General features: G+C 36.5%; 1 protein-coding gene across 15 annotated transcripts in view; it reads left to right on the top strand.

Moving 5' to 3' along the window:
* DMD (dystrophin) overlaps nt 1-14025 on the top strand; it is a 2358181-nt gene that overhangs the window by 716985 nt on the left and 1627171 nt on the right. For all 15 annotated transcript variants that reach the window (XM_057310259.1, XM_057309646.1, XM_048213297.2 and 12 more), the window contains exon 3: nt 13663-13755. In XM_057310259.1, the coding sequence (XP_057166242.1) occupies nt 13663-13755 (93 nt within the window). The remainder of the gene's footprint in view (nt 1-13662; nt 13756-14025) is intronic.

Here is a 14025-nt window from a genome sequence, read left to right as displayed (position 1 = left end):
GATCTGTTTCCTCATGGATCACCCACACAATTATATTAGGGATAAAATAGGGAATGGACAGGTTGATAAACATAAATATCAAGGAACAGGCATCATATCACACTGAGTATAATCCATAAAATGAGTAAGGCAGGATAATTCCCAGTGCTATATAGTGGTAAATACCCAGAGGGTTAACTATGCTTTGCAAACTCCCAAATTGGCTATATTTGAAGAACCGTTTTTTCCACCCTCTTTTGATTTAGACACAGGTACATTTTAGCTTCTAGCCCTGTCAGTACAGGCTAAGATAAACAAGACTGTGGGCCCTAAGTGGGACCATAGTTGGGAGGATGCCAACACAAGAAAGTCTATTTTTAATAGAATAAGCATGCAGGCTTCATCACGATGCCCCCTCTTTTTTTTCAAAATAAATTTTTAAAGATTTTTTAATATTATGAGAGAAACGTTTACCATAGGAAGTTCAATAAAACCAACAAACAAAAATGATAGAGTAGGGTAGGGATGAAGCTACTGATAGCCTACAGCATCAGAGAGAATGAATTTGAACCTGAGTTTAAATACCTTGATGAGTTAATTTGAGACTTTTGAGTCTTTTTTTTTTAAGATATTTTATTTCATTTATTTGAGAGAGAACAAGTGTGAGCATGAGCAGGGAGGAAGGACAGAGGGAGAAGGAGAGGGAGAAGCAGACTCCCCGCTGAGCAGGGAGCCCAGCAGTGTCAGGCTTTATCTCAGGACCCTGAGATCACGACCTGAGCTGAAGGCAGACGCTTATCCGACTGAGCCACCCACGTGCCCCCAGACTTTGAGCCTTAATTTCCTCATCTCTAAAAATGTGGAAACAATATCTTCCTCACTAATTGCTACTAATATCTGACAGAATAAGTTTGACATTGTTCATAAAATTCTTAGAATATCTCAGTTTAATTAGGAAACACTCCAAAATGGCACTTAAGTTGATAAAGGAGGAGAACAGGGTGTCAAGGAGGAGGAAGAAAATAGGAAGAGAAAGACTAGAAATACAGGCTAATTCAAGTTTGGAAAAAAATATGCTTATGTATAAACAGAAAAAAGTCTGTGCAAAAATATACTAACATGTTCACACTGATTGAGTGATGAGATTATACCTTTTTGTTTCTTTGTGTTATTTTTCTGTATTTCATGTTTTTCCATAAAGTACATTTACTGGTTTTAAAATTAGAAGAAACCATTTTTTAAACCAAGCAATGAAAATGAATATATTTTCCATTTTAACTTTAATTTCACATTGCTGTTTAAACCTCCATCTCAGATCTTACGGTCTGAGTTCAGTAAAAGATTGCTAATGCATTCCCAGTAATATTTAAATACTAAAGGCCAGGAGGCAGGTCATTCCACCAGGTAAATGAACACCAGCCTTTTAAAAAGTTGTTAAGTATTTGGTGTTCTTTTTTTAAAAAAAATCTGGTGATTATTATAATTTTAAACCAAAAGAATTTCAGTTTCCTTTTTTCTCAGTAATATTTTTGGAAAGTTGCTGTTTTCATGACATAAAATATTTTGTACAGCATTGTTTTATAATTAGCAAATATTTGGTGTTGATAGAGAGGAATATTTGAATTGGGCATCTTTTATAGTTATGTAATTGTAGAAAATTCCTGGTAAAAACTTCTATTCAAAAAGTTATTAAAGTGATTTTTCCTATTTTTTGAAATAAACAGGTGCCTATTAAGATTTTCTAATTAATTTACAAGACAATTTGAAATTTTTCACATGAGCTTTGTGAGGAAAAATGTCAAGCCTAACTACTTCCCTTTGGCTGTTATTCAGCTTAATTTACTTAAAAATGTATTATTCTAGAAACACTAACCAAAGGTGACAGTTTAATTCACAGAGAATTCTTTTTGATTCACTATTTTTTCTTTGAAAGTGTCTGAATGATAAACCACTGGAAATTAGAGCTTATAATGAAGGAAATTAGATAAACAGGAATTTTTATCTAAAGTGACAACAGAGTAAAAAAGCTAGCAACCAGGAGAACAAAAAGTCTACCTTTTCTTTTTTAATTTCTCATAAGATCCAAGTGAACTTCCAATGAACATGTTGAGCAAGAACTACAATCTTTGTTGTATTTGCAATATGTAACTGCCACAAAAGAGTTCATTTTATTAAAGGTAGTTTTAGAAATCTTTTAAGGTTGACATTACTGCATTCTTTATTCCATAAAGTTACGATAAAAAACCATAGGGCTTTGTTAATTTTATTTTCATGTTGGAATTGAAGGAGCTGTGTTGAGTACATTGACTATATTCTTTTCCAGGTAACTCATTGAGTCCAATCTCTAGAGACAGTGACTTTTTGCCTGTATTCAATTTCAGCAGTAACACAATATTTCCTTGCTTTAAGTTCTTTTTCACAAAAATTACAGAGCCTCTCTTAAAAATAATTCATAAATAATTTGTCCATATGTATAATACAGTTTAATTTTTCAGACACCTTTCTCCTTTGTAGAAACAAATGTTTATACATGGACATGTATCAGTTAGCTAACACGTGTAACAAGCTACTTTGAAACTCAGTAGGTTAAAACATCAATAATACAATATTCTTTCACATCTTTGGGTCAGCCAGGCAGTTCATCTCTCTGTTGGGATTAATCATGTGTCTCTAGTTAGGCGTCGGTTGACTAGGTGTCTTTGCAGATCTTGGCTGAGATCTCCCACATGTCTCACGGTCAGCCAGTCTAGGATGACCTCATTTGGGATTACTTGGCAACTTGGCTCTGCGTCACATGTCTCATCTCCCAGCTCTTTGGCTTAGGCATGTTCTTTTGGTGAAGGTAGAGGCATAAACAAGGGAGCAAAAGTGTTCAAACCTTTGTGAGGCCTACATTTTTTAAAAGATTTTATTTATTTATTTGACAGAGAGAGAGAGAGAGCCAGCGAGAGAGGGAACACAAGCAGGGGGAGTGGTAGGGGAAGAAGCAGGCTCCCAGTGGAGCAGGGAGCCCCATGTGGGGCTCGATCCCAGGACCCTGGGATCACGCCCTGAGCCGAAGGCAGACGCTTAACCACTGAGTCACCCAGGTGCCCTGTGAGGCCTACATTTGGAAGAGGAACATCATCATTTCCACTGTATCCAATTGGCCAAAGTAAGGCAGTGGCCAACCCTGATTCCAGAGGCAGGGGAATAGACACCACTTCTTCAGGAGAGGAGCAACAAAATGCAATTACAAAGGGCATGGATTCAGGAAAGGATGACATTTTTGGCCCCGTTTTGCAGTTCATTACCATAGATGGTGATCTCTACTTCCATCAAAACAGGTTCAGATGGGAAGGTGGGTAATTGCTTAGGATTTTAAGAATCTTGTATTTATAATTTAGAGCAGTTGCTCTTGAACGATATGACTCCCTTGCCAAGTAATATTTCTGCACCAGAATCATTCCCTCAGATTTTTACAACTCCAAAATTAGCCTCTGAACAATGCCAATATTGGTCTTTCCTAAACAATATTAACTACCTTAAAACATCAGTGTAAATATTAATGTGAAAAATATGGTAAAAACTTCAAAATTAGATACCACACTCTAAAGAATGAACACAAAAGACCATTGGACATTTGCCCAAGCTCCTTTGGGTGGCAAACCAAGTCCTCTCTGCTGTGGGCTCTCACACATCTCATGTCTCATCATCTCCCATCCCTCCATGTGCTCTATGCCCCAAGAACTGATTTATCCCTGTTTCCGGAATAGTTGATGCAATTTAATTTATTTGGTTCTTAGCATCCGAAGTGTCCCTCTGCTTGGCATGCTCTTCCTCTTTCCACCTCTACCTATTGATATCTTATTTAACCTTGTAAATTCAGTTCAAGGACGTCTGCTGCTGTTAGTCTCTCAGGCAACAATGACATCTCTCTTATTTGTGCTAACACCATATTTACAATACCACTATTGACAGGGTTATAACATGATGCTATAATTATATTTGCTTAGGTGCAAACCTCCTTCCTGACCATGGCTAAAGCTGTGAAAACAATGGCAGTAGCTTTTCTATCTTTTATCTTCCCAATCATTAAGCACCCAGAACAATATAAAGGATTTGAATAATACCTATTGAATTTAGTTGAATACTTTACCCTCCTCCTCCAATACAGGAGGAAAATAAGCAAATTACCAAAGACTTTATTCAAGTTCACACAGTTGGAAAAAGAACTGCAATTAAATAAAAGCCTATTTAGCCCCAGGTGCTGTGTTCTTGAACATGCAACCACATGAATCTCACATGGAAGACTTTCAGTAAGTGACTGGTATGTTTGAGTGGATCGCTCAAGAAATAACTGCACTAAATGCACAAGTAAAACTTTTCCTATATTTCCTATGATCTCAGTTAGTCCTCATCAACCTTAAAGATTGCCTTAAATATATCTATATTTTGATATGTAGCCTTCTAGGTTTTTGGTGTAGGGTATTGCTTTTGTATTTTAATTTAATTAATATTAGAAAGCTGTATTTTCTACATATCTCAGAGTAAATTCTCCATTTTAAAAACCTGCTTTGGGGGAGCCTGGGTGGCTCAGTCTGTTGAGCCTCAGACTCTTGGTTTCGGTGTAGGTCATGATCTCAGGGTCATGGATCAAGCCCTGGGTTGGTCTCTGTACTCAGTGGGGAGTCTGCTTGGGTCTCTCTCTCTCTCTCTCTCTCTCTCACTCACTCTGTCTCTCCCCCTCCCTTGCCCACCCCTTCTCCCCCATAGTCTCTCTATCTCTAAAAATAAAATAAATAAATCTTAAAAAAACACAAAACCTTGTTTTGGTCTCTGGAGCAGTATTTACCAGATTTATTGAGGGAACCCCATGCCTATCATATTGGACTCCTGAAGGAGTTAATAGAACCCCCCAAAAGAGTATTATAACAATAAAAACTTAGGACATTGAAGAATTTTCCTAATGTACATATGTAGAATTATCACTGTGTTATTATCCTTCAATTACTAATTCAACCTAAAATTAGAAGCAATTTTGTTTGTAGGTTATATAACTGCATCTGACCTTCAGAAACCTCAGGGGAAAGAAAAAGAATAAATTAGTTAAATTATCCCTACTTTATTGAAACGATTATGAAAATGAGCTAGTAAAATTTATCTAACACTGACCCTGAATGGCATGATGGTCAAAGCAGCCCAGCCCAAACAGCATTTACGAAGTAGAGAATGGTTAAGAAATCTGGAGATAGACTGCTTGAGTTTGGGTTTGTATCTCCCACTTTTTCACTGCGTGGCTTTAGTCAAGTTATTTACATTCCCTGTGCCTCAGCTTTGTGATCTATAAACTGGGAACAATTTTAATTGATTGTTGTGACAATGAAAATAATCCACGTACAGTGCACAGAATTGTGACTGGCATAAATTAAGCACTTAATGTTTATTACTCATGCGTTTCTAATACATATGAGGTTGAGTCATATGAAATTGCCAGTTTCAAGCATATTGGAATACAGAATTTAAAGTTTCATATGACTCAAACTATTAGAAGGAGATAGAGGTATAGTGGGGACAGAAGCTCATATTTAAATATTCTGCCCTATGTGACTTTTGTCCTTTCTGTGGGTCTCCAGTTCTCTTGATTTGGCAGTGCCTATAGGCAGACCCTCCTCATATCCATAAAAGAAGAGAGAATAAATTGTCCCAGGTTGACTTCCTAGTAGGTAGGGGTAGGAAATGATTAGGAAGAAGCTGTATCCTGTCATGTAATTGTCCACACAATTGCATTGCAGTGTAATTGAGAAATTATAAAAATGTTAATTTTATAATTTTATAAATAAGTTTTACACTTATTAATTAAAGACCTTCGGCAGAAGGTCTCTTCGACTGGATCCAAACAAGCCTGAATAGTCCTTTCTCCCTCTGTGTTTTGCCTGGAGCTAAGTGCCAATAGTTGACGTTTCTCTAGTGAGCATGTCCATTGTGTCACAGCATTTTTTTTTCTTTTAAAAGGTTCAGGGTGTTATTTAGATGCTTTGAAATGAAGTGCCTCCTCTTGGAAACCTTATACTATGCTTTTTCTGTCACAAAAGCTACTGTTGGGATAGAATACAACCAACCTCCAGGGAGCCTGGCTGGCTCAGTCGGTGAAGCATCTGCCTTCAGCTCAGGTCATGATCCCGGAGTCCTGGATGGAGCCCTGCATCAGACTCCCTGCTCGGTGGGGAGTCTGTTTCTCCCTCTGCCCCTCACCCCACTCATACTCTCTCTCTCTCAAATAAATAAATAAAATCTAAAAAAAGAATATAACCAACCTCCCTTTCCATTACTCCCATTTCCATTATCTCGGCCTTAAATCCTATACCTATGTGATTGAATAAAGAAATTGCATTTAACTTTCAGAACTTTAAACTTATGGGGCATATTTAAAGGTGTTATGAGAATGAAATCTTGCCATTTGCAACAACGTGGATGAATCTAGAAGGTGTTATGCTAAGTGAAGTAAGTCAGAGAAAGACAGATACCATGTGATTTCACTTACACATGGAATCTAAAGAACAAAACAAACAAACCAAAAGCCTGAGGAGACTCTTAAATACAGGAAACAAAGTGGTAGTTGCCAGAGGTGAGGTGGATGGAGGGGATGGATGAAATAGATGAGCGGGATTAAGAGGTTCAAACTTCTAGTTATAAAATAAATGTCGCAGAGATAAAAAGTACAGCATAGGGATTATAGTCAATACTATTGCAATATTGTTGTATGGTGACAGAGGGTGATTACACCTATTGTGAGTAGTATAGCAATGTACAGAATTATCAAATCAGTATGCTATATACCTGAAACTAATATACCATTGTATGTCAATTACACTTCAATAATAAATTTAAAAAATTAAAGGTTGTTTAAGATAATTAGCTATAATCATGGTTTGTAATATTCCCATGTATTTTAAAATAACTATGTGTGAATTAAAGTTATGTCTAGAAATGTAAGAGAAAATTACGTACCATAATTATACTAATTTTTGTTTCAGAATACCTGGTAATTGCATTAGTACTGACCTATCTAATTTACAGATTGAGAAAACTCAGGCCTAGATTAAGACTTCAGTTTTATTACACAGCATGTTAAAGATACACTTGATCAGACAACAAACTATGCTAACTTTTGGTTATGCACACTTTACTTTTGGGTTTCTAATAGACCATTTACAGATAATGACTTGATTTCCATTAACTATTGTTGTGGCTCCTGTAGAAAGTTCTAATGTGCAATCTGCTTGAATCTCCTCTCGTGTACTTAATAGTATAATATACACATTGGCTCCTAGTGATTATGTTTTATAAAGACCAACTACCAAATAGCATTTTATATCTGGAGACACTGCAAATCTATTATATTATCAAACTTAGTTCTTGAGTACTTCTTAGCCCCAAGGAATAACTTCGATTTTTCTTTATTATCTTTGTAGCCCAGATTTTACTGCTTTTCCTGGTGTATAGAAGTCTTTAAAAGTATTTGATGCTAAGGAATAATGGATAATATATGTCAATTTTCATCTGTTAAAGCCCACAAAACATTGTAGTACTTTGATACCCCTATTATATAGAAGAGGAAATGTCCCACTGATACATTTGGCCCTTTGATATGACCCTTAGGTCTTCATCTATTTTCTGTGTGGGCATCCCTGATGTCGATCCCTTGGATCAAAGAAAGTTTGTTTCCCTGTCTGGGGTGTTGTATGTCTTTGGTTTATCCATCTGGGTCCACTCTTTGCCTCTTTCTTCTCTGGGAAGCTGACCTCTGTGGACCGTATCAGCAGACTTTCTTGCCCTCTGGCTTCCAGTTGGATTTGACTAATGGGAGCATTTACAGGAGGGCCCAGGGAAAGAGGAAAGAAAGATCAGGGCATTTATTGATCACGGGATGGCTGCATTCATTAGCCCACTATCAAAGCTCCTGTCCGGTGACCCTGTTGGCTTTCTCTTTGTTCAGTGAACAGTAACCACTCTTTTTCTCCAATCCTGAATCTAGGAGTGATAATAGCCATCCTCTACTACCAGTTCTGGTGGTTTCTTTGTACCCTGCCTTTATCTTTGCAAATTGTCCCTTATTAAACTCTCCTCAAGTTACAAAAATCCTGCTAGGATCCTGGCACCCTTAAAGGAAATTTCTATTCTTCACCTCCAGGTGATGACATTTAAGAGGAGGGAGGAAGCAAGAAATGTGATTAAAATTGATTAAGCATTTTCTATGCCAGGCAACATATTGGACACCTTATAATTTTGAACACATTCAAACCCATACTAATACTTTGAAGTTGATCCCTTCTGTTACTTTGAGGCAAAATTTACAAGGAGAATTATGGAAAATATGGATTATTTGGCTTAAGAATTTTGGGATGAATTCATGATAGCTTACACTGATTGAGTGTATCTTATAAACAAAGCACTGTTCTAAGTGCATTTAAATCTTCACAGCATTGCGGCAAGTTAAGTTAGGTGATAGTGTTTCCTCATTTTGTAGATGAAAAAGGTAACACAGGGAAAGGTCAAGTTACTTGCTCAATACCACACAACTGGAATGTGGTAGAACCGGAATTTGAACCAAGGCATTCTGGGCATAGAGTAAACATTTTTATTCACTGCATTATACCCTCCCTGTGCTTTGTAAAGCAAATTTCATCAGTGCAACTTTTTATTCCTTTCCAAATTCCCTCAGCCTCAACCTAACGTCTTTCAATCATTAGTTTCCTAAAATGAAACACTAAACCAACATTATTTTTGTGTTTTTAAGAGACTCCTTTCGATGCAAAATTAATCTCTGGTACTTAAAGTCAATACAGCGGTTATTATTGAAGGGGCTAGTACACAGAAAGAGTGTGAGAAAGCTCCTAGGACGCTGGTCATATTTTATTTCTCCACCTAGGTGGTGGTAATATGAACCTGGTCGGTGTGTACGAACTAATGGAGCAAACTCTTCAGATATGTGTACTTTCCTGTATGTACATTATACCTCGATAAAATTCTCTTATAAAATACTTTCTATAATCCATACTTAATAAAACAGTCATCTATGAAAAATGCTGATTTATACTATATTGGGTGGCAGTAATTTTATGGCAGCTGGTCAGCAGCACCCACCAATACGTTTTGAATTATTTGGGGTATTTCCAGTGCTTTTTGGTGTTTCTAGTGTCTAAAGATTTGTAATCACAGAAAAGTATCTTGACTTTCTGAGCAACAGAGTTGTCCAGAGGCTGACCTCTCTGTAACCAGAAGGTCATGCTAAATAATTCCTGTGCTCTTTACCCCTTATTGGAATATTGTATTGATGCCTGGGTATTTTCGGGTTAAGAGATTGAAAATACTTCTGAAGAGTCAGAGGTTATTTAAATATTTTCACAAATGCATTTCTGTCCCTTTCAATTTTTTCTCACTTTGAATTTTTTTCACTTTGTTTCCCCCACTTACCAATCAACCTATCTGATTCCTTTTTTCTTCTGAACCTTGTCTGTGCTTCTGTATTTCTTTATATCATACAGACAATGATCAGGAAGCATCATTATCTCATTTTATGGTCCTTTCATCTTGTTATTTAGGTTAGCAAGAAAGAAGACAATATGTAAGTGAAGGCAGTAAACTGCTGAGTAATATCAAAAGTTCACTTTTTAAAGAAAATATTAGTCATGAAAAGGACTGAAGACGGAAATCCACAGGGTCATGTGGCCCAAAAAGGGCTTAATGTTTTGTGTGTTTCACAAAATAATTTTCATATACTTGAAAGCCATTAAAGATAGGGAATTTTAAAGAAATATTACTGTTTTCATGACATGAATGTCACTTGCAAAAAAAGGCATGGTACATGTAGAAGATGAAAAGGGGTATAAACAAAAGAGGACTTAATGGAAAGTAACCCAAAGAACGAGAAAAAAGAGAAAGGGCTTGAAGCCTCTGAGTGCCATCCACGCTTACCAGTATGTAAGTAATTGAATATGGAGTGACATCTTCCCTCCTTGATTTTCACTCTTACAGGGGTACCAAAATAAGAAAAAATAGAACACACCGTATGTGAGCTCTGCACTTTCTAGTAGATTCAATAATGTACCATAGTTGTATTTATATCTAGAATTTGGCCAGAGAAAAAGAAGCCAAAGAGTAGTAGAATAAAACAAACAAACAAACAAACAAACATAAAAAGCATCCTATATTTATTGAGCGCCTACTATTTGCCAAGTCTGTCAGCACACCTACACTGTTTCATTTAAACCTCAGAGGAGGGTTCTGAAGTATTATTTCAATCCCCATTTTACTAGAGTACACTGTGCCTCGGAAAGGTTAGGTCACTTGCCTGAGACAGTGCAGCTAGTGAATAGAAGACTCCGGTTTAAAAGTCAGGGTATGTGTTGTAATGAGCACTGGGTATTATATAAGACTGATGAATCACAGACCTGTACCCCTAAAAAAAATATGTTATATGCTAATTGAATTTAAATTAAAAAAAATACCCAGGAAAAAAAAGATAAAATAAAAGCTATTTCTGTCTCAAAGGTGTGCTACTTTTGCTATATCATAACTATAATGTTATGGAATGAGGAAAGAAATGAAAACCATCCAAGAGAAATGAGATGTTTTGCTTTCATACCGCAAGAAGAATAAGACTGAGCTCCTGAGGATCCATGAAGTTATAGGCTAAATATTGTACATTTCATTGAACATCACTTTAATTGGACCTAGAAGGGGAAATTTCACTCATAAGTGCTTGAAAATACTTTTAAAAGAAACATTCATTAAGAGATGAAGGCACCATTTCCATGAATTTGTAACATAAAACATATATGTAAACTGAGGGTTGCTGGAGGGGAGGGGTCAGGGGAGAGGGTAACTGGTAGATGGACATTAAGGAGGGCATGTGATGTAATGAGCACTGGGTATTATATAAGACTGATGAATCACTGAACTATATAATACACTATATATTAATATAAAATAAATAAATAAAACATATGGGCTCAGACATTTTGAACCTGCTGTCACTGCCTAATTTATACTGCCAGACCTGCAGTAAATTCATTCAATCTCATCTGCTAGAAGGATGCTTTGATGGAACATTCTGAGAAGCACTCTATTAGAGAATGTGAATATAACAAATAGAAATTGGATTTTGGTTGTGATACTTTAATATATCATTGATTGTATGAGTTATGAAAGTCATGTGTGACAGCAGGAACTTTTTCTCTGTTCCCTCATTGCTTTCTACGTACCCCAACTAGATGTGCCTGGAGGCCTCTGATTAGCCTACAGTCCTTCATTCTCTCTCCATTTTGTTTGATTCCAGTTTAAAAGATAGAATTATAAATTACGTTGGCCTGTGTATATGAGTTTGGATCAAAGCAAGGTCCTGTTTGCCTTGTTGACCATTGTCTAGACTCCTTGCCCCAAAGCATAAACAGTATAGTCCTTGTGTCTCGGATGCTAGATGATCCCTATGACCTTGAAGTTCATGATTTACTCTGTGCCCCAATACTCACTTCTTTCTCTATCCCTGCTCTTCTTGAATGAACATTTTGCCACCCACATCCTTCCTGGTTTGACAGACTTTGTTATGTATGTATGTGTAAGTATGTATGTATGTATGTATCTATCTATCCATCCAGATACATATTTTTAACAAGTATCTCCATCAGCTAACTCTATTTTATTTTCTTCAAAACTTGACATATTTCAGTGTGTAATATTCTTTTTGTCAATAAGTTTAGAAGCCACTCGCTTCTCAAATGCATCTGTAAAATTTTGCTCCTGGATGAAATAAAACAAAACAAAAGAGAATAGCATTTTCAAGGCATTGTAGACCTTCAACCAATTTGAAAGTAAAACCTTAATATCAACCCTCCAAATGCCAAGTGATTCCATGTTGTATATGAGGTTCTTGACAGGATTATAAAGCATGCATTTGTTTTCTTATTAGTAGAAAGCTTTCCTTAAAGTTTCATAAAAATGGCATGTTGTTTTGAGATTTACTTGTACATTGTGTGTAGTAAAGATGTTTTTACATATTCATATTTTTTGTTGTCTTCTTTTTCCCTGGGAACTTTTAAGCAGAACTATTAGAGTAGAATTTCAGAAGAATAACTTGTAGTTACCTTTGTCAAAGCATATATATGGCTCAATTTTCAAAGGTGGCCATAGAAGGACTGGTGGCCCTTTCACAGGGGTCTGTGTTTTCATTAGGTGAAACACCTAGGCATTGACAGGACTTGTCATGGACATGGCTATGTGGCTGTATGGAGAGCCCGAATCCTGTTTGCAATCTTGGAAGCTTCAGGGATGCCCTTTGCCTGGAAACCAAGGCTCTTCTATATTTTTCTTGACCTGGCTGTAATGCAAGTTTGCATGTGATCGAGGAATGCATGCGATCGAGGATTTAAAATGCATGTGATCAAGCACCTGAAAGCCAATGTCAGTCCCATCATCTGACATTTTGGGGACAGTGTTTCCTGGTCCCCATACTATGGGAGTTCCCAAAGTTATATACTCCTGGGTCCCTGTTACTGCGTCTGTGTAGTATTGCCCTTTGGGAATATTTGTTTTCCTTGCTGGACTCAAAGATCCACAAGGGCTAGGGGCATGTCTGTGTGATTTACTAGTGTATGCTCCAGCACCTAGCTCAGGTTTATTGGTGCTCAATAAACATCTGTCACTGATAAATTAGGACTTCCCAGAGAACCTGGGTGATGAAAGAGTTGTGAATGATTTCATATGAAGGGATTGTAGGCTTTCAACCGAAAAAGAAAATATTTGGGGGCATGACAGACGAAATAAAATATTTGAAAGAAAATCAGATGGAATGAGGAAAAAGCCTTGGAAGCAGTGTGATAAGCTAGGAAGAATCTGCCCCCCCCCGCAGGAGTTAGACAGTTCTGGAACAACATTTGGGCTTTACCATCTTCAGTCATGACAAAGAGCCACATGTTCAACTGCTTTGTCTCATCTGTAAGATGAGTATGTGAATGCTAACCCAAAGCTATATTACAAAGATTATAAGATCCACTCATTTAGTGAAGTGTTTCTCATGAGTAGTTGCTAGAAAATACTAGATGCTATGAGTGGTTATTATTCTTTCTCAGTACAATTCCCAAGTAAAGAACTGAGAAAAATAGACACAAATATGTCACAGGTGTATTTCAACTCAATTAAAATCAGATCTTTCTAACATCTGAGGCATGCAATATGAAAATGGATCATCTTGAGGCAGTATCCAAATTGTATATTCAGAGAAAGCATGCTCTAGGCGTGCAGGATGGTGGACCCTCTATGATTATGTTATATAGCCGAGTACATGAAACAGATTTTAAGCACCTACCCAGGACAAATTGTATGTGGTTTTTGTTTCTTTGTGTGTTTACTTCTCTCTCCTTCATAGAATCAGCATTCAAAAAGTTGAGTTAATTAGACTGGTTAGGCTACAGATATCTTACTCATATTATTAAAAAAAACAAATTTAAATAGATTTGATCTAATGATGATATATTGTTGTTTGTTTTTTACTTGGAGGTTCTCTTCTCATCCTTCACCCTTGGCAGATTAAGAATTAGATACATTAAATATTCTTAAACATAGCTTTAAATTTTAAAAGGCATAATCATGGAAATGGATCACTGGAAGAGTGCTTTGTTTAATTGGGTATATTTCATGTTTCAGTTTGGGAAGCAGCACATAGAGAACCTCTTCAGTGACCTACAGGATGGGAGACGCCTCCTAGACCTTCTGGAAGGCCTGACAGGGCAAAAACTGGTATGTGACTTATTTATAAGAAAGTTCACATTAACCTTAGGAGAATTTACTAAGACACCGGAAACTAACTCAGTATATTTGTTCTAGATCTAGTAAAATTCACTCATTTAATAATTGCCGATTTAACTAGCAATACAGGACCTATTCCTGAATAAAACAGTCTTGCAATATGATTTTCATTTTGGCATATTCTATCATACACAGAAATAAAAGGTGAAATTTTTCAGTCACATAATTTATGTTAATTAATAGATATTATTTGCTTGTAAT

This window comes from Ursus arctos, chromosome X, assembly GCF_023065955.2.
Source record: "Ursus arctos isolate Adak ecotype North America chromosome X, UrsArc2.0, whole genome shotgun sequence".
Taxonomy (NCBI): domain Eukaryota; kingdom Metazoa; phylum Chordata; class Mammalia; order Carnivora; family Ursidae; genus Ursus; species Ursus arctos.
The sequence above is the reverse complement of the archived record's forward strand: the minus strand, read 5'-3'. Positions and strand labels throughout refer to the sequence as shown.